Consider the following 21,105-nt stretch of genomic DNA (forward strand, 5'->3'; position numbering starts at 1 on the left):
CTAAACTCCGTGAGAGTTGTTGGGCAAGTCTTCCTTTTCTGTGTACAACTTCCTCTGTAGTTTTAACCCTGTACCATGAAAATTCCTTATGAGCAAAAACTTGAAAGCAAGGGATGGGAAAGAGTTACAAATATTCTGGTCCAAGCTAAAATCACTTGTGGGGATGATCCAAGAAGAAGTCACTTTGATGCAACCTCAATTTAACAGAAACTACAACATCTTCCCCTTTGTCTGACAACAAACTTCCAGGGAAAAATGCGAGAAACAAGAATGCCTAGAGCTGAGAGGGAGAGTTGGGTTAGGAGTGCATGGTTTCTTTCTGAGGTAATTAAAATGTTCTAAGAGTGACTGTGGTGATGAATATATAACTCTGAATATACTAATGAATATATAACTGTGAATTTACTAAAAGTCACTGAATTGTACACTTCAAGTGGCAAATTATATGGTATGTCAATTATATCTCAAAGCTGTTTTAAAAAAAAAAAAGAAAGAAAAAAAAAAGCAAATATCCTTTAAGAGGTACTTGAAACTTACCTCCTTCTCCAGATCCAGATCCATTATCTGAGAAGAAAACAAAGAATGAATACAAACATTTTCCTGGAAATTTCATCTTATCAAATAATAAAATTTTCTATCAAAATAAAACTGTGATATCCATTCTCAGTCCCTTTCTCAAATTTTGATATCTTACAATTTATTCTTACATACCTCTTTTATACTGCTCTCAAAATATAAATTGCTTAGATACATAATCATCTATATTTCATACATCTTTGTATCCCATTAAGGACATATCCAGATGCTTTGCACAGAGTAAAGACAATAAATACTGAAAAGTAAACGGCTAAATGTAAATAATTAATTTTAATCCACCGATTTAAAAGGTAGGAGAAAATTTTAGTTTTATTAAAGCTTGAAAGAAATAATGAAGAAGCTGCTTTTATTAGAAAGACAGGAAAAGAGCTTTGGGTCTTACTCCAAAAAAAAAAAAATCTTCTTAATGAAATCTGCGGATAAAGGCCAAAAGCCAAAAGGTAAGAAAAGCCCCAAGGTTTAGGAAGCAAAGAACCAAAGGCTTGAGGTTTTCATTTACTAATAAAATTAACTTCCTCTAGGAAATCCAATCAGAAGGAAACTTACCTGACTTGTCGCTAGTGAAATTAAAAAGAGCCTTCATCAAAGCTACCAGAAAGAAGCCAGTCTCAAGTATAATTAATGTAAAACATTTATTCTATAATCCTAAAGGAACCAACGTATTAGCACAGAACATGTTGAAAACAGGGTAATGATATAAAATCATCAGCACAGAGTCATGTAAAAAAACAGAGAGAGCAAGTGAGGAATTTGACACTTTATCTAGCACTTTCCAGGGGAGAGGATACCCTGGATCCTAAAGAACCCATGCTAGCTCTCCAAATTGTCCTCTAGAGCAGAAAACAACACTCAGAACAATACTGTTCCCTTCCCTTCAAGCTCTTTCAGACAATAATCAAATTCCCAGATACTGCAGAAACAGGAGGAATTCGAAAAAGACATACTGTATACAGTACCAGTTGTAAAATCTTCATGGGATTTTATGGAAAGTCTTAAATTATGTTCAATTTTGATTAATCAACCACAAAATGACATTTTCTCTGAGTAAATAAGGAAGAAGTGAAAGAGTAATGGAACAGAAAAAAAGAGAAGGAGAAAGGAAACTCAAAATTGTTTTTATGACCAAACTCTTCTTAGGAAAACACCCCTTTATTACCTCGATTCCACATACAATGATTGGGTACATATTATGTGCCAGGCATCATGGTAAATGCGAGGAATAAAATGATAAATAAGACATATTCCCAGTATATGAGATACTACTCCCAATCTTTTATTCAAACCATGTCTAATTTTAATAAATATAAAAACTCATACCTTCCTCTGTCTTTTAGAATCCTTAAATAAATTAAATACTGTCTCCCTGTAGGTTATATTTTCTAAATGGTATGCGTTTCCCCAACCTACAGGATTCCATCCACCCTGAGATTATGATATACATCCCTAGGCAAGACAGTACCTTCCCAATGAGAAAGCACTGATTTGGCTGGAGGTATTTATGTCAGATGAATGAAATACAATGTGGTATATGTATAGAGATACACCCAAGTTCGTTTACACAAACAAACTCTGCCAGGAGATGTCACAGAAGAAAGATTTCACAGAGGAGAAAAGATTTAAGACCAACCTTAAGCGTAAGAAAATGAGTTTTCAAGTAAGAAAAAGAGAGTAGTATTTCTAGTTCAAGGAATAGGATCCACAAAAGACCAAATAACAAAACACTGCCCACTCAGAAAATAAAATCAAGATAGCAGCTTTTAACTTTGCGTATTCAATCCTTATTTAACAACCACAGGAGATAATATCCACTTAATAAGTTAAGGAATTGGGGCTCAGAGAGGCTAAGTGATTTGTCCAAGGTCACACAATAAATAAAGGTTGGAGTTAGGTTAAGGTGAGGTCTTGTAACCCTGGTGCAGTGCTCTTTCCAATCTACCACTCTGCTGCCTAATGTTTAACATAGACTGTTTATCAAAGCACTTGGTGTCTTAAACGTATGTTCCTCATAAATGAAGCATAATTTGGGATTGGAAAGAACCTCCATATTCCTCTTTAATTTCTAGATCATTCTGTGAACACAATGTACTTAAAGAAGTACATAAGAACCACACCAAATCATAGTCTACTTGCCTCAAAACATAATAACTTCTCCAAGCACATGATTATTTTAGTGTGTATAGAAAGAATTTGGTCTTACTACAAGAGAGGTCTGGGCTTTTCCCTCTGCTTCTGGAAGGTAATCTACATCATACCCGATAGGAGGATATTGGTTAAGGGAGGCTGCTAACCACACTGGAACTTAGTGTTGGGGGTTGGGCCACATCTAAGTCTTAGAGTGGGGTTGGTTATACTAGAAAGACCAATCAGGAAGAGTAGACCAATCATGGGGTCTATGGGTCACACAGTGGACCCAGAGTCTTCAACTAACCACACAACCAACTCATCAATTATACTTACACAATGAGCCCCAATAAAAACTATGAATAGCAGGGTACAATGGCTCACACCTGTATGTACTCCCAGCACTTTGGGAGGCCAAGGCAGGCAGATTGCTTGAGCTCACAAGTTCAAGACTAGCCTGGGCAACATGGCAAAACCCTGTTCCTACAAAAAATACAAAAAAAAAAAAAAAAATGAGTCTGGTTTGTTGGCATGTGACTGTAGTCCCAGCTACTCAGGAAACAGAGGTGGGAGGATCCCTTGAGCCTGGGAGGTCAAGGCTGCAGTGAGTCATGATCGTGCCATAGCACTCCAGTCTGAGGGACAGAGTGAGATCCAGTCTCATAAAGAAAAAACTATGAACACTGACGCTCAGGCAAGCTTTCCCAGCTGGCAATACTCCATGTGCACTGCCACACACTGTAACTAGGAGGAGTTAACACTGTCCATGCCTCCACTGGGACAGAAAAATCAGCAACTCCATATTTGGAACATTCCCAGAATCTGTCCTAGGCATCTCTTTCTTTGGCTGATTTTAACACATATCCTCCCCCTTCATAACCATGCATATAATATCTGTCAGTGAGTCTGTTAGCCCTTCTAGCAAATTATAGAGCCTAGGGTTAGCTGGGGAACCTCTTGATCTCAGCTGGTGTCAGAAGTGAGAACAACCTTGGAGACTGTCCCCTTTGACTTCGTAGTTGATTGACCCTAAAATCGTCACATTTAGTAAAAGGGAGAGTTTCTGAACACTGTAATATATAGGGAAAGAAAGGAAGTGGAAATCTCATAAGAATGGCCTTCACTTTTACCACTAACCTCAATATAATTCAAGTTACCTCACCTGCATCTCTATCCCCAAACATTAATACAAACACAAGTAAGAAAATAATATTAATAGTTTCCCAAATTGACCACTACTAATTCAGGAAGGAAAAAAAAAGATGAAGTAAATACAAACAGCATGGGATGAAGAGGTGGCAGAGAAAAAACTTGGAAAGCAACAATCTGTGATATTGCTAATGACTTTCTACAGAAATTCCTCACCTCTTTTTAAAAATTCATCAAGACAGATCCCCTATCATTCCCCACTTCAAAGCTCATTCTGTCTAATTTTCAAATCATAAGGGAAAGGACATGAAAAGAAAGTCCCTACAAAAACGGTGTTAAGCCTTAACAATGTAGTAAGGGGTAACATAAGTCCATACAAGACCACCTGGGGTTAAAAAAAGCAAAAGCAACAACGTGAAATGAGGGCGAAAAAGATTCCCCCACTCCCCGCAACAACCACCACCAATCCATGCAGCAGTTGTGGATTAGCTCAAAACTCCCTTTTAGAAATGATTCCACCATATTTTCCAAAATTTATTCAGAAGAATATCATACATACCAGAGTAGCATGGTCCCCTTGCTACTACTGTTATCTCTTTCTGGTGCTTACAAGCAGCCCTTCTGAGAAAGCATTCATTTTGATAAGTGTCCCCATTTGATCCACAGACAGGAATGTAATTTGTATGGCACTGCAAAAGAAACAAAAATAAATTCTCAGAACTAGGCATGAATATTAATAGCCTATTTCACATTCGTGAATGCAATACCATAGCATTATGACATACTTCACTACTGAATAGTCTGGTTTTTTTTTTTTTTTTTGGTTTAAAAGAATTATGCTACTTCTTATACCTTTTCACATTCATAAGGAAAATAACTACCAACTATCCATAAAATTAGAATGAAAATCTCTATTTCATTTGCTTGCTACGAAAAACCACTGAGGTAGGAGGAAATTATTGACAATGTAAAGAGTGCTAGTTATGTAATAGCATTTTATTATTATCAAAATTCATTTATTCATTCAAACCTAATCATAAAAATAGAAAAAATTCATTATTCAAAACATCTAGTAGGCAAAGTCCCAAGGTAAATGGTATAGAAGACACAAAGAAATATAGGATGATCTCTGTTCTCAGAAACCTTACAATCTTGTAAGAGAGTCATACAAGTAGGAAAAAAACCAATACTGCAAAGCTAGATCATGTACCAAATCAGTAAGCATGTAATGCCTAATACCGATTACTGTGAGCTGGAGTATTCAAGAAAAGCATGCTCAGAGAAAGTGGAATGTGAACTGAGCCTTGAAGGATGAGTAGAAATAAGACAGATGAAGAAGAAAAAACGCAATACACGTCTGAGAAATGACACTGGACCTGTATGTAGGAAAACTTTAAAACATCTACATGTTAGAAATATCATAAATGACTAAAGTTTTAAAATCTGGGGAAAACGCTATAACAATATGATACAAGTTATTATTATTACTTAAAAAATAGAACATACAAATTAATAAAAACGGGACCAAAAAGAGACATGAAATGTTTTACAGAAAAATTACAAGTGGCCAGTTAATGCATAAAAAATTATTGATCTTCACTAGCAATTAGAGTTGTCCACTAAGATGAGATGCTATTTCCAACTTATAAAATTGGCTATTAAAACATTCAGTTAGGCGGACATACCACCACACCAGTTTTGGTCATCTAAATTGGTTCTACTTTGGGGTAACATAATTAAAGAATATGTTTCAAGAATCCTAAAAAAAGGAATGCAGTTTTTGATCCAGAATTACACATTTAGAAATCCATGTGACAGAAACCTATAGACATTTATTACAGCCATTTCCAATAGAAATTTATAATACCAATAACCTAAAAATCTTAATATCTAACAAGACAATGTTTAATTGAAGTATAACTGTTCAAGAAATTAATATTGCAGTCATTAAGAATTACCTTTTGAACTTAATCCAACAAGCAAAAGGCAAATAATTCCATTAAAAATAGGGCAAAGGACATGAACAGAAACTTCTCAAAAGAAGACATACAAGTGACCAATAAACATGAAAAAATGCTCAACATCACTAATTACCAGAGAAATGCAAATCAAACCCACAAGAAAACACCATCTCACAAGAGTCAAAATGACTATTATTAAAAAGTCAAAATAACATGCTGGTGGGACTACAAAGAAAAGGGAATGCTACACAGATGGGAATGTAAATTAGCTCAGCCACTGTGGAAAGCAGTTTGAAGATTTCTCAAAGAACTTAAAACAGAACTACCATTCAACCCAGCAATCTCATTACCGGGTATATACCCAAAGGAAAATCAATCATTCTACCAAAAAGACACATGCACCAATATGTTCTTCGCAGCACTATTCACAATAGCAAAGACCTGGAATCCATCCAGGTGCCCATCAATGGTGAATTAGATAAAGAATATGTGGTATATATACACCAAGGAATATTACACAACCATAAAAAAGAATGAAATCATGTCCTCTGCAGCAACATGGATGCAGCTGCAGGCCACTACCCTAACTGAGGAACAGAAAACCAAATACCTCATGTTCTCATTAGTGTTAGGTAAACACTGGATACACATGGACATAAATATGGGAACAATAGACACCGGGCACTACTAGAATGGGGAGAGAGGCAGAAGGGCAAGCGCTGAAAAACTACCTATTACGCACTGTGCTCACTACCTGAGTGACAGGATCATGCAATAAACCCATCTAACAAACCTACACATGTACCCCGTGAAATTAAAATAAAAGTAGAAGTTTAAAAATAATAATTGTAAAAAAGAATTACCTTTAAAAAATATATTGTGTGACAAGAAAAACTAACAAAATTAGGCAAAAGCACATATATAATTTCTGGGAATTCTGTACTATTTTTAAATGCATTATGTATTCCACAAAGCTAACTGTAAATGTTTTAAATAATATGATAATATAAAATAAAATATAGCAAGAAAATGAAGTATATTTATAGCCAATTTAGAAAAAAAAGAATATGCATAAAATAAATCCTGGAATAAAATGTCAATAAATTTTTCATATTATCTGTCTTCATGGTTTCCTAGGTCCCTATTTAAGATTTTCCATATTTGTCTATTTTTCTTCAATGAGCAAGACTTACTTTTATCATTTATCTACTTTTAAAAAGTGATCAGATTTACTTTATGAAGCATACATATGGCATGCTACCATATGTATATGTATACGCACTGGTAAAAACAACTTCTAGTAAAATATTTTATAACCTAGTCGACTTTGCTATACATCCAGTATCAGCAGAATCTTACATCAACTTTTATTAAAATTATCTTTTTATTTTAGGAAGCCTCCCTATTATATACATTCCTCCAGTTTTTCATGGATCACATTCCTTTCTTCTCTTTCCCTAAAATTTACACAATAAGTAGTATGATGTCTACATGAGTCAATATGTTACTCTGTAATCATACAATACTCAATTAGCCAAGGAAACTACTATGAGCTCGAAGATATCAAGTGCTAAATCTATGAACTTTCCAATCCCACTTTCATTCTTTCTAAGGTAGTGTTGTGGTCACAAAGGTGCCAATATCGCCCCCTAGGGGTGGCTGTCCCTGTGGAGGCATTCTTGGTTGTCACATTGACAGAGGACCTTACTGTCATTTACCAGATTCCAAGGATGCCTGAAGTACTGCAAAGGAAAGGACAGTTCCATACAACAAAGACAAGTACCACATAACTTCTGGCTATTCATGTAGGAATTTTGACAAGACTTTCCATAATACTACAAATCAGTCTGATCTGTTGTTATACCTTACCCTAATATTGGTTTTTATTCTAGCATCTACTATACATCTACATTTTTGTTTCATATACTCCTGGTATGAAATTGCTTTTTTCTCTTTTTTTGAGACGGAGTCTAGCTCTGTCGCCAGGTTGGAGTGCAGTGGCGCAATCTAGGCTCACTGCAATCTCTGCCTCCCGGGTTCAAGCAATTCTCCTGCCTCAGTCTCCTGAATAGCTGGGATTACAGGCACACACCATCACGCCCAGCTAATTTTTGTATTTTTAGTAGAGATGGGGTTTCACCGTGTTGGCCAGGATGGTCTTGAACTCCTGACCTCGTGATCACCCACCTCGGCCTCCCAAAGTGCTGGGATTATAGGCATGAGCCACCGTGCCTGACCTGCTTTTAATTTTTTAAATCCAAACATTTATTATAAGTAGACATAAACATCTGATGGCTGTATTTTCTTCTATGGTAATCACACCTAAGCATTTACATTCTGAAATATTCATTTTATTATAAATTACTTTTGTTTCCCCTTTACATTGCAATCATGCATTCAATTCATTTCTTTAATCATATGTTTATGTAGGTTAATTTATCCATGAATTCCTTCTAAGGACAGTAAAGAAATTGAATATTAAAATGAAGCATTAATTCTGATAGGGCTGAGAATCTCAACATTTATTCAACAGTTTTTATCCAGAAGCATTAGTCCACAACTTTAAGTGTCCTTTAACTTAACTATCATAACCATGAAGCACACAGTTTAACGTTTAGAGCCAAGGCTATGAAGCCAAAAACGTCTGAATTCAAATCCCGGGCCCACCAACCATGTGACTATGGGCTAGCACCATCACCATGTTCAACGGTGTACAATGGTGTACCTACCTAACAAAGTTGTTATGAAGATAAAATAAGATAACCTATCTTTGGCATTTCTATCTGACCATGGTACATTCTCAATAAACATCAGCTATTTTTGCTGTTGCTTGTATCATTTCTCAGTCATAAGTATTTGCCAACAGTCACTAATAAGTGGAAGAGCCACAATTCCTCCCAAATGATGTATTTTAACCACTACACACTCAAGTTAATCAGTGGGGTATTGCCATCTGTCACGTGGTGATACTGAGCAGAGGACTTAATGTCTCAAATTCACCCTCACGAGCACATAGCTAGGAATGAGTGTAAGATGGGAGAAGCAGACCTGCTGTTGGTCATTCTCAGTTTCCATGAGTCTCTCCTGGAAGCCTCTAATTATGCCAATAGACAAATTATGGGATTTAGACAATTTTAACAACACGCAAATTCTGACTTATGCACTGATGTTGGATTCTAACTCTAACCTAAAGTCTGCTTCCTCTATATTGCCACCCTTGCTGGGAGAAAGAACTCTCCCCTATACCTTTTCTTTAGCTAGAAGAATGTGATGATGTTGCCAGCTATTTTAAGTAGTTTAGAAAGATGGAACAATGTACAGCTCCAGAACTGCATCCATTCAAGCATTTATTGTGTACCTACTGTGTGTCAGGAACTATGCTGAATACAGCAAGTAGAAAATAATAACAAGGTTGTGATGGTTAATTTTATGTGTTAACTTGACTGGGCCCCATGGTGCCCAGACTAAACATCATTTCTGGGTGTATCTGTGAAAGAATTTCTAGATGAGATTAATATTTGCATCAGTGGATCAAGTAAAGCAGACGGCTCTCCCCAGTGTGAGTGGGCACTATTCAATCCATTGAGGAACTGAATAGAATTATTCTCTCCTTCCGCTTGACTGCTTAAGCTGGGACATTGATCTTCTCCGGGTGCCCAGGCCTTCAGTCTGAGAAAGGGACTTATACCACTGGCTTTCCTGGGCTAGTATACAGATGACAGACTGTAGGACTTCTCAGCCTCCATAATCAAATAACCTAATTCCTTATTGCTCGCTCTCTCTCACATTCATGTGTGTGTGTTTGTGTGCGTGTGTATGTTTGTTTCTCTGGAGAACTTTGACTAATAAAAGGTCTAATAAGAGGGCATGGCACCTAGCAAGAGCAGACATTGATAAATACAGGAAGAAAGACACATAGTTCAGAGAACGCCAGAAGAAAGACAAAGAAAGAAAACAGGAAAAAAAGTCATAGACTCTACTCTATACAAAGTTTTCAGGGAAAGATGCAGTATTAATCATTTTTCTGTATACCAAATTAACAAAAGTGGTTTTGTTTATATATGTGGCAAGATAATAGCTCTTATTAGCAGACTGAAAAAAAAAAAAAAACAATTTGAATTTTATTTAAAATCCTGTTAAAATGTATTTAAATAATGTCCCAGAAAGCTTCTATTTAGCACTAAAAGCATGCTGAATCATAAGCAAGTTTTTAAAATGAATTGAAAGATATTGCTAAAGTATCCAGCAGAGAAGGGTTTAATGGGCATGTCAGGTCATTATTTTTAAGCTGGCAATAACCTAAGTCCACCTTGAACAGATTTATAATCTTATAAAGGAAGGCAGAATGGTCAAAGGAAGGTTCACTCGGTAGCAAGATCAAACTATACTGTAAGCCCTGAGGCAGTTTGCTCCTACAAGGCAAAGAACCAGTCTTTAAACATCTTTACATCCTCAGCATCTAGTCTCATACCCAGCACAAAGTAAGCACTGGATAAATGTCTAATGGTGTCAACTCCTAATATATTTTCCTTCCCTGCTTTGCCACAAGGTAAAAATGCAAGGAATTCAGACAGATCATGGAAGGATTTTCTAGCTGTTCAAGTATATTTTTTAAAAGGTCAAAAAGGCTGTTTCTTTATAATTTTAGAGTTTCAGGGAAATACTTTTCTCAAAAAATGAAGAAAAGCAGGGCTGTGCATAGTAGCTCGCACCCATAATCCCAGCACTTTGGGAGGCCGAGGTGGGAAGATTGCTTGAGCCCAGGAGTTCAAGACCAGTCTGGGCAAAAAAAAACCTTAAAACTCAGCCAGGTGTGGTGATGGACACCTGTTGTCCCAGCTACTCAGAAGGCTGGCGTGGGAAGATCACTTGAGCACAGGAGGTCAAGGCTACAGTGAGCTCTGATTGCGCCACTGCACTCCAGCCTAGGCAACAGAGTGAGACCCCATCTCAAACAAAAAAAAAAAGACAGATAAATATGATGTGAAAATCTAAAATTTCTTTGTGTCTAAAATATAAACAAAATGAAAATGAAACTAAGATACACAATTATTTTTGTCAATTAAGAATACATACTGTTAAAAGAAAACAAAAAAATGAAATTAGGATAACTTCTTTAAAATATAGAGTTTTTTGGAATCTATTCTTACTGGAAAGGAACAATCTCTAAGATAAATACTATTAAATGATCTAATACTTATAAGGGGAATTAAACAATTTTATATACATACAAAATATTTCTAGAAGGAAATGCAAGAAGTAACAGATGTTGCCTCTGAGAAGAGTTGATACTCTGGAGTGGAAGCTTTTTTTGTTATATATCTTCTTATATTGTTCAAGTTGTTTACTATGGGCATACATTACTCTTTTTTAAAAATAAATCAAAGTAGCCAGGCACGGTGGCTCACACCTTTAATCCCAGCACTTTGGGAGGCCAAGGCAGGCGGATCACAAGGTCAAGAGATCGAGACCATCCTTGCCAACTTGGTGAAACTCTGTCTCTACTAAAAACACAAAAACTGGCTGGGTGTGGTGGCACGCACCTATAGTCCCAGCTACTAGGGAGGCTGAGGCAGGAGAATCGCTTGAACCCGGGAGGCGGAGGCTGCGGTGAGCCAAGATCGTGCCACTGCACTCCAGCCTGGCGAGAGTGAGACTCCACCTCAAAAAATAAATAAATAAAAATAAACAAATAAATCAAAGCAGCAGGTTCTCTTGAGAGTTTATGCGTTAACGAATATCAAATGCTCAGGTAGTAAGCTATATATATATTCCAATATTGTATTATATAGTGTGTGTATGCGTGTGTGTATATATATATACACACACACACACGCATACACATATATGTCTTTACAAATCAAGATAAGGGAAAAAGAAAATACCCCAAAAACTAGACAAAGAATATGAAATATTAATTCACAAAAAAATGGTCAACAAATATATGGCACATTTTAATTTCTCTAGTAATCAAATGCAAATAAAAATTGTTTTTGCCTTTCAGATTTATTAAATTTAAAAGGACCAACAAAATCCACTACCAACAGGTTGAGGGGAAATAGGACATCTGACATGAGGCTACTGGTGAGAATGTTAATCTGCACATGAGCATCTATTGGCCCAACAATTCCACCTCAAGGAATTTAACCTAAGGAAATACAGCAGCTGAAGAGGGGAACAGCCCCAGTCTTCTCCACACAGGGTGGCTAAATCTCCAACAACAAAACTCACCATCTTTCTTTTAACAAACCAGAGAACAGAGTTGAGGACAACCACGGCCACTAAAAAGTGAGAGAGAAATCTCGGAAAGGAGAGAGTTCGAGGGGAGTCCCAGGTTCCCCATATAAACACAGAGCACGCTTCTGGCTGACCCCTAAACCACACATGGGACAGACTCCAAGTAGCCCCTGTGAGGCTAAAAGAACTGAATTGATACTTGTGTTGCTGCCCACCACAAGTAAGGCAGAATTTGCAGTTTGAGTTCAGCCAACTGTTTCAAAAATAACAATAATCTTCAAAGAACATAACAAAACTCACACACTCTAAAACACATGATTCACAATGTATAGGATAAATTCAAAGTTACTCTAACGTGAAGAAACAGGAAAATATGGTCCATTCTCACATGAGAAAACAATCAACAGAGGCAATACCTGAGGATGTCCTAGACGTGGACATGAGCAGACATATTTTAAAGCGGCAATAACATGTACGCTCAAGGAAAATATGCTTACAGTGAATGAAAAGAGGAAATCCCAGCAGGTAAATAGAAACTCTAAATTCTAAACATAAAAAATCTACAATTAAAAACTCACTGAATAGGAAGAATGGAGATGACAGAAGAAAGGATTAGTGAACCTGAAGACAGATCAATAAAAATTATCTAATGTAAAGAATAGGAAAAACAATTGGGAAAAAAATGAACGGAGTATCAGGGACCTTGAGACATTATCAAAAGGTCTAACATACATCATGGAAGTCCCAGATTATAAGAAATAATAAGCAGAAAAAAAATTTTAAGAAATAATGACAAAATAATTCTCAAACTGGGTAACAAATAGATTTCAGAAGCTCTGCCAACCCCAAGCATGATAAGTTCAAGGAAAACCACACCATAGTACTTAATAGTCAAAACACAGTAAAGAGAAAATCTTAAAAGCAGTCAGAGAAAAATGACACATTAGTTTCAGGGGGAAAACAGTTCAAATTATCACCAACTTCTCATTTCGTTTTGGCTAAAGTCACCTTCCATGTTATGCAGAGCTCCATAGAAAGGTGCTCTTGGCAAAGAAATGATGTCCCCAGCCAACAGGCAGCAGGGATCTGAAGCCAGCCAAAAGCTACCTAAGAAAGCTTAGCAGAAGGTGGCTGATGTGAAAATGCCCAAGAGAAACCCTCCTATCATTCCATGTAATTGAATGTAAAGCCCCTTTGGACTATGAAGAAACTGGCTGGACAACAGTATACCTACCTACCCTTCCTCCTTTACCTAAACTCTCCACTTCTTCTAATTAAAATAAACCACCTGATGGTTTACAGTTTTCAAAGATGTTTCATATGCAAGCTTTCTTTCCAATTTTAATTCTCATTACAGAATCATAAGTAAGGGTAGGAAACGTGCCTTCATTTTTCCGACAGAATACTGATGCCGAGAAAATTACCTGAGATCATACAGAAATTTGCCTGAGTTCACAGGGTTACCAGAGATACTAACTCTCCTATGCTTTCATTCTGGATTTCTGTACCCTTTCTTCCCCTGAAAATCCAAACGGTGGGCATGTTTAGGAGAAAATTGTGAGTAGAAAAAAAATTCTAGTTCCTTTTTCGTCTCATATTAAATCAACCATCAGAGAACATCTTGTAAGAAACATTCTGAAGTCTGATTACCATTTAACCAAAGAAAATAAAAAGAAAGAATTAAACATAACATTTTCTTTGTTTTACTTTTTTAGACAACAGAATCACAACTAAAAGAGCATCTGAAAAGCAAAAATATTTACACTCTTAGTTTGAGGTTCCACTTGCTATTCCAGCTCTAACCTTGACTTACCCCAAGTCTCCAAGTGAGTCAAGTTCTGTGGCCTGAAGAGATGATACAGCAACAAATAAGAATGGAAGGGAAAGAGACAGACTAGAAGGAGAAGAAAAGGAAAAAGATGCCAACATTTAAAATAAGAGACTCTAGTTCAACCTGTACCTTCTTTCCTTTCAGTGACAATTATACCTTACATTTAAATAGAAATTTGATATTTTTTCAAAGAATTGTCACATCTATTACTGTCAATCTGTTCTCTCAATTCCATGCAAGAAGCATGGAAGACACAAATAACAGGGCATCATCTGACAAAAAAGAACTGAGGGGCTGTGAGCCCAATTTCTTTATGGGGTTCAAGATGTTTTAGATTTTTTAATTTGAAGAATTTAGAATTATAAAATATGAAGAATATAAAACTTTTCAAAATAAGTTGGGTTTCCTCACCTGAAATTGGCATGCACATTTCAAACCATCTCCATCTTCTTTACAGACTCCTCCATATTTACATGATGACTCATCACAAACTCTTACGTCAGACTCCCTCACATTTAATTCTGCAAAAGAAAAAAACTGTTTGACATATATATTTGGATTTCTATTACACATATGTGTGTGTGTATGAAAAGTCCTTAAAATGTATTGAGCACCCCATTCAGAAGTGTAATAAGACATAAACAAACAAAAAGAAATTCTGTAAGACACAAAATGCTCAGTATTCCCCAAACAGAATCCTGCATAATAATGAGCCTAAAAGTAACTCAAAATAGAACTCAAAATTTCAGGACTTAACATAATTTCCAAAGGTAAATCTGTAGAATTTTTCTATTTGGCCTTCTAAGACCTTAAGATAACAATCTTACTATTTCTTATTTAACATTTTAGATTATTTTCTAGTAAGTTACTTTTAAGGCTAACGAAAATTAACAGTAATATTAATTAAATGAGATAAAAAATTATCTTAATTCTTTTGGTATTCAGAATAAATTTTGGGTGATCATTATTCACTCTAGACAAAGTATTTTAACTACAAAAGAACAGTGAACTTGAATTTCAGACAATAAATATGGAGCATTTATGTATACAGAATTAAAGAGATTCAAAATCTTACTAGACTTAAAACTTTTAATGGACTGATTTAAGTTGACTCTACCAAAGCAAGCAGAGCCAATCAACAATACCAGAATTCTGTGGTCATTTTGCTCCTGCTCCGACATTAAGCATCAAATTAAGCTTCAAGGTTGTGCTTGAAGCTGCCAATCAGTGAAAGTGGATGAAAATCACTACAATGCAATTTTCACATCCTTTGTATGAGAAATGAGAGCTTACAAAAACAAATGCACTTAGGCAAACAATAAACAAATGACTGTTTAAAAAAAAAAAATCCCAGTGTAGTGGTGAACACATGAGTCTGGGAGCAGAGAGAGTCCTAGATTAACTCCTGATTCTCCTGCTCAAAAGCTGAGACTCTGGGAAAAGAGCAAGGACTCCTGTATCTCTAGATCATGATGAGGTCCTGGCAGAGATCTAAGGGAGCACTTCTCCAATTATCCCCATTCCTGGTTGTTTTCTACTTCTAGATTTCAAAGCAGGACTCAATAAACTAAGTCAAGGGAATTCTATGTCCGGTGACAACTGTCCTAGTGACATTTCATTACCTCTCTCTACCCCATTTGTTCTCACTGCTCTGCAGTGATGTCTTGGGTCTCCTACTCCCAGCTGACCCTCCGAGGAGCTGGCAATCAAGTACGTGAATCCTTAAGGAGTTGATAGTCAACAGTACTTACTTGAGTAGTCACTGTCAACTAAGTACTTTACAAGGGTAGGATCACGTCTAGGTGGGTTACAAAAAAATTATCTTCCTTAAATGATCTCAGGTGGGTTACAAAAGATTATTTTCCTTAAATGATCTCAGGTGTACAGAATTGGATTAAAGTTCAAGCATTAAAAAAAAAAAAAAAAAAAAAGACATGAGTGGAAACTTAAAGCAAGAGAAAGCTAACACAAGCATTTTGTTACTCTTACTGTTCCACAAACTATTCCAGGTAGAGAAGGCCATCTTTTCATTCCTCATCACCCTGGCTGTAGAAAGCTTTATGTCCTTGGTTCTTCTTACCTCCCCATTTTCTTACCTCTTCCCTTTCCCCCTTGACTATTTGCTTTAGCTCTTGAGGCTCAATCCTAGGTATAGGATTTTTCACCCTATCTACCCACACTTCTGCTAGGAACTTGAACAAGGTCTGGTTCCAATTACTATCAAATACACATCTTCAGACCAAAGGAAGATAACAAAATATTAATAAAGAACTGCCCTGGAAAAGAGGGTAAAATGTACAATATCTGCTCAACTAAAACTTAACCAACTTTAGGGGCTAGAGAAACAAGAACTGCACAATTTGACTAATGAAATACAGCGCATTTGTCTTTTCTCCTTTCTTTGTAGGCTTAAAGTTCACACTGGGTTCTATTACAATCAGACATAAAAAAACAAGAATAAGTCAAGTTTTTATTTTGTCTGTGAGGCAAGATAATGCTCTGAGTTATGACTTGCTACTTTGAGACTCTTGAATTGTAATGTTTTATCTGTTGTACTTTACAGGTACAGTGGATTGCAAGCTAGAACCTAAACCATCCCTGCCACCAAGAGTCATGTGTGGTAACCCCAAGGAATGTTTGTATGAGGGACTACAGAATACTTTAGGGGAATAATCATCCCTGCTAATGTGAAGCAGAAAAGCTTGGTCCCATGGGCTGGGTGTGGTGGCTCACGCCTTTGGGAGGCTGAGCCAGGTGGATCACCTGAAGTCAGGAGTTCGAGACCAGCTTGGTTAACATGGTGAAACCCCATCTCTACTAAAAATAAAAAACTTAGCTGGGCATGGTGGTACACGCCTGTAGTCCCAGCTACTTGGGAGGCTGGGGTGGGAGGATCGCTTGAACCCAGCAGGCAGAGGCTGCACTGAGGAGAGAGTGTGCCACTGCACTCCAGCCTGAGTGAAAGAGCAAGACTCTGTCTCAAAAAAAAAGAGCTTGGTCCCATAAACACAGTCTTGAACAAGAGAAGTGACCCCAAGCATAGTCCCTTCTCAAGACTTGGTTTGCTCCTCCAGCCAGCCCCAAGAACTCATAACAGAGACAGAGGAGCTACAACAAAGAAACTAAAGAATGATTTTCACTAAAAACGAAGTGACAAGCTCTGCTTTGATGCTCACACGACAAGACATAATACATGGCGAGAAAGGAGCTGGGACACATCAACAGCCCCCGAATATCAGCAATGCATCTAGCAGGACCACACAAGACCAAGGAGATGGTAGTGTCAAGCAAAGAGGTAGACCTCTGATATCTGACAGGAGGTACCAACGTGCAACTGCAGAGGCAGCAAACAGCACAGGAAGAAAAAGACAGGTGTCATGTAGCAGAGGCCAGAATGCATTAGTGAGCACACATCAAACACAATTTGGTGACTCCTGGAATAAATCTTGGAGGGAGGCATTTATGAGGGAGCTAGAGGTCCTGTATTATTAATAGGTAAGGGTGAAAGTCATGAAATTCTGATTACTCTGGTTATTAGTCATATTTTATTTTATGCCTATCTTGCTATCAAATCCATGCTAGTTTCATGTGTGTTAATGCGTAAATGTGATTAGTTTATCATCAGAAAGCAATTACTAAGCATCTACTAGGTACTTAATACTATGCTAAGAATTTTGGACACACAGGAAAAAAATGTAACAGGGAAGGATCTTGCTAATATATGCAAGAATTAGTGATGAATTTAATACAGTCTATAATTAAGGGGATAAATGTGTCATACAGTCTATGACTGCTGTAGGAGTTCAAGAGGTAGGGGACAAAACTGGATTTGAAGCATAGGGTGCAGTGTCAGAAAAAAACAAGACTTGTATTGACCTTGAAAAATTAATAAGGCTTTTTTATCATAATAAAGCTAATATAGGATCATTATAAAGAATCTGGAAAAGATATTTTAAATAAAGAATGTTCTAATTGCCCAAAACATATGAGTAATACTAAAAGACAGAAAAGAAAAGAGAATGTTTTTGTGTAGGAAAACAATGTAAGTGAAAGCAAGAGAAAGTAAATTTCATAGTACACACAAACAATATTAATATCAGTGGTTCCAAAACCATGTTCCTCAAAGGAACACTGGTGTCCTGGACTAGTGTACCTTCATTAAAATCAAATATGAAATTTTCTCATTTGCACAGGAAAAAAAATCAACAAAAAAACTGTTCTCATTTTTAAGGGGTTTTTTCCTTTATGTTTCTTAAACCGTCAATATCTGAGATTATTTCAGATTTGTTGCTGGCTATCAACTAACATCAGATGATTTCAGATATTTTGCTGGCTAGCTGTAAACGTATGTTCAACAAATAGGTAAGGAATACTAATACAAATATTCCAACAATGTTTCATGAGAACATAGGTCAGGTCATGAATGTCACAAGCTCATGAATGGACATTTTAAATTGTTTTGTAGTTGTGGCAGTCACTGCTAATGCCTACCTTGGATCTATTCTCTCTTTCTTACTTAGTAAGAGAACTCCAATTTTGTTCAGGGAAACAAGGTACCCAACTAAATAACATATATTTCTCGGCCTCCCTCACTCTGTGTTCATATGTAGGTACTGTCCCTTTCTCCTTCATTCTTCCTCTTTTTTTTCCCTTGACTGGAGAGCAAACCTGTTGCCTAAAGTTGCAGCAACCAAAAGATGACACAGCAGAAAGACCAGGAGCAAGACAGTAAGATGGAAGAATCATGAAATCACCATACCTCCTGTGGATCTCCTCTTTCCAGACTTACCATTACAGAAAATAATGTATATAAATGAATACATTTTTTAAAAAGCCCTTATCATATAAGCCACCACTGGTCATACCACTGATACATTCAGTTAAGCGTAATTCCCAATAGAATGACTGTGTGTAAATTTAATAAAATAAATAATTCTAAGCAATGGTCTTAAAAACTTTTGTGCTACATCAGAGACCACACGATAAAATTAATTTATCAAGAGACCCACGACTTGCTGGTGTTCTGACTGCTCCCAATTTTCTTTTTTTTTTTTTTAAGACAAGGTTTCACTCTGTTTCCCAGGCTGGAGTGCAGTGGTGTGAACATGGCTCACTGCAACCTCTGCCTCCTGGCCTCAAGCGATTCTCCCACCTCAGTCTCCCAAGTAGCTGGGCCTCAGCCTTCTGAGTAGCTGGGGGCCACAGACGTACACCGCCATGCCCAGCTAATTTTTGTATTTCTTGTAGAGACGGGGTCCACCATGTTGCCCAGACTGATCTTGAATTCTTGGGCTCAAGCCATCTGCCCACCTCAGCCTCCCAAAGTGCTAGGATTACAGGCCTGAGCCACCACACCCAGCTGATTCCTAACAAATTTGAGAACAGAATCACTGCCTTAGCTTAAACCCAATACAGAAGGAATCTATTTTGGGATCATCTTCTGAACGTTCCTTCTTTTCAAGTATTCTGTACAGTACCAGGCATCAAGAGGACACTCTACTACCTGTCAATGATTATGATGATTATGCACCTGTCTTCCTGAAACCAAAATGGAAATTCAGTAAAATGGATGAGCCATTACTAAGGCCCTCAAAAATCAATTCTCCAAAGAGAAATGTTTTACACAAAGAAGCACTCATAAGAGTTGCTCAAAACAAAATATTTTGCTCTTGTTGCAAATCTGTCCCACAATTCTCAAAATGTACAACTTGTCTCGAGAATTTCATTAACATTTCAAAGCTCAGAAACAATACACACTAGTGGCAGAAACTCTGCTTTCTATAAACCTGAGCTGCCCAAATTCCCAACTTCTGGCATCAACAACTAGGTTCAGGCTCTGACTCAAAATGAGATGCAGCAGCCTTCCAGAACGATATGACTTTTCTACCACCCTTCCATTAAAAAGAAGGTAGTTCTGGGGATCTTATGAGTTAGCTAACACTCATGGAGAGCCAAAAGGAAATAAACTTCATTAGATGTTACAATCGAATTCAGGGTTTCCCAATCTAGGCACCAGTGACATTTGGAACCAGATAATTCTTTGTTGTAGGGAATATCCTGCACACTGGAGGTTGTTTAGCAACAGCCCTGGCCTCTGCCCACTAGATGCCAGTAGGACCACACCAGCTCTGACAACCAAAATTGTCTCACCACGTCCTGGGATGGGGGGGTGGGGGTGGAGGGATCGAGGGGGAGGGGCAAAATTATCCCCAGTTGAAAACTACAGTAAAGGGAAAGCAAAGACTTTACATCTAATTCTCTGACACAATCACTATAAGGAAAACTAGTCAAATAATCGGCACTCTCAAAAGATCTCAACACACTGCCACAGCTATTCTCCATTTCAATAGAGGGACTTGATTCCAAGTTTATGTTAAATCCCCCTCCTTTAATAGTACTTTAAGCTCCAGCAGGCCTCACTTCCTCCTTCTTCCTATAGCAACTCTTCTTCTTCAAGATCAAAGCAACCTCAGATTCAATGGCTTTTTTCTGATGTCCTCCAATCCTTTTCTAGACCTTTCTAGAACAGTTGACACTTCTGGCCTCCTCTTGTAACCAAATAGTCGTCATTATCCCCTCAATTTTCTGACCTCTTTTAATTTACCCACTCCTTTTTCCTTCTCCTATTGCCCAGTCGGTGTCAATAACACTCTTAGAACATATCTCCAACTTAATCAACTCTCCAGATTAACCAAAGTGTGGCATTCTCTATAAAACGTACATAATAATGCCTATGGCACAATGAATTCTCAAGGCTGCTAGGCCCTCTCTAGAACATCCATGAGCGCTTTAGCTCCAACCAGGGTAGCTGTTCTTGTGCTTCAAGAGTCAGTTACCCAGCCTATGTAGTTGTTACTACAATTATGTGATTTCAACATTTCATATGAGTGAAAATAAATTACTTCTATGAAAACTAAATTGAAAGACTTGAATAAGGTGAGCCACTTTTTTAAAAAACCTACAGTTGCACTTAGAATTCTGCATCCACAGGTCTTTAGCTTCCTTTTTAAAGGGATTAAAACTGGAATTTGTAATCAATGCATTATACAAGTGGTTTGTTCAAGAAAGAGGAGGCCGGGCGCGGTGGCTCACGCCTGTAATCCCAGCACTTTGGGAGGCCGAGACGGGTAGATCACAAGGTCAGGAGTTCAAGACCAGCCTGGCCAACATGATGAAACCCCGTCTCTACTAAAAATACAAAAATTAGAT

The 21,105-nt window shown here is 37.3% G+C and overlaps 1 protein-coding gene across 3 annotated transcripts in view; it reads right to left on the minus strand.

Moving 5' to 3' along the window:
* TMEFF1 (transmembrane protein with EGF like and two follistatin like domains 1) overlaps positions 1-21,105 on the minus strand; it is a 104,263-nt gene that overhangs the window by 63,528 nt on the left and 19,630 nt on the right. For all 3 annotated transcript variants that reach the window (XM_017884336.1, XM_017884335.1, XM_017884337.1), the window contains exons 2-4: positions 14,308-14,417; positions 4,427-4,556; positions 538-564 (exon numbers count right to left, since the gene is read on the minus strand). In XM_017884336.1, coding sequence (XP_017739825.1) covers positions 538-564; positions 4,427-4,556; positions 14,308-14,417 — 267 coding nt within the window. The remainder of the gene's footprint in view (positions 1-537; positions 565-4,426; positions 4,557-14,307; positions 14,418-21,105) is intronic.

Source organism: Rhinopithecus bieti, unplaced genomic scaffold (assembly GCF_001698545.2).
Source record: "Rhinopithecus bieti isolate Rb0 unplaced genomic scaffold, ASM169854v2 scaffold_12088, whole genome shotgun sequence".
Classification (NCBI taxonomy): Eukaryota; Metazoa; Chordata; class Mammalia; order Primates; family Cercopithecidae; genus Rhinopithecus; species Rhinopithecus bieti.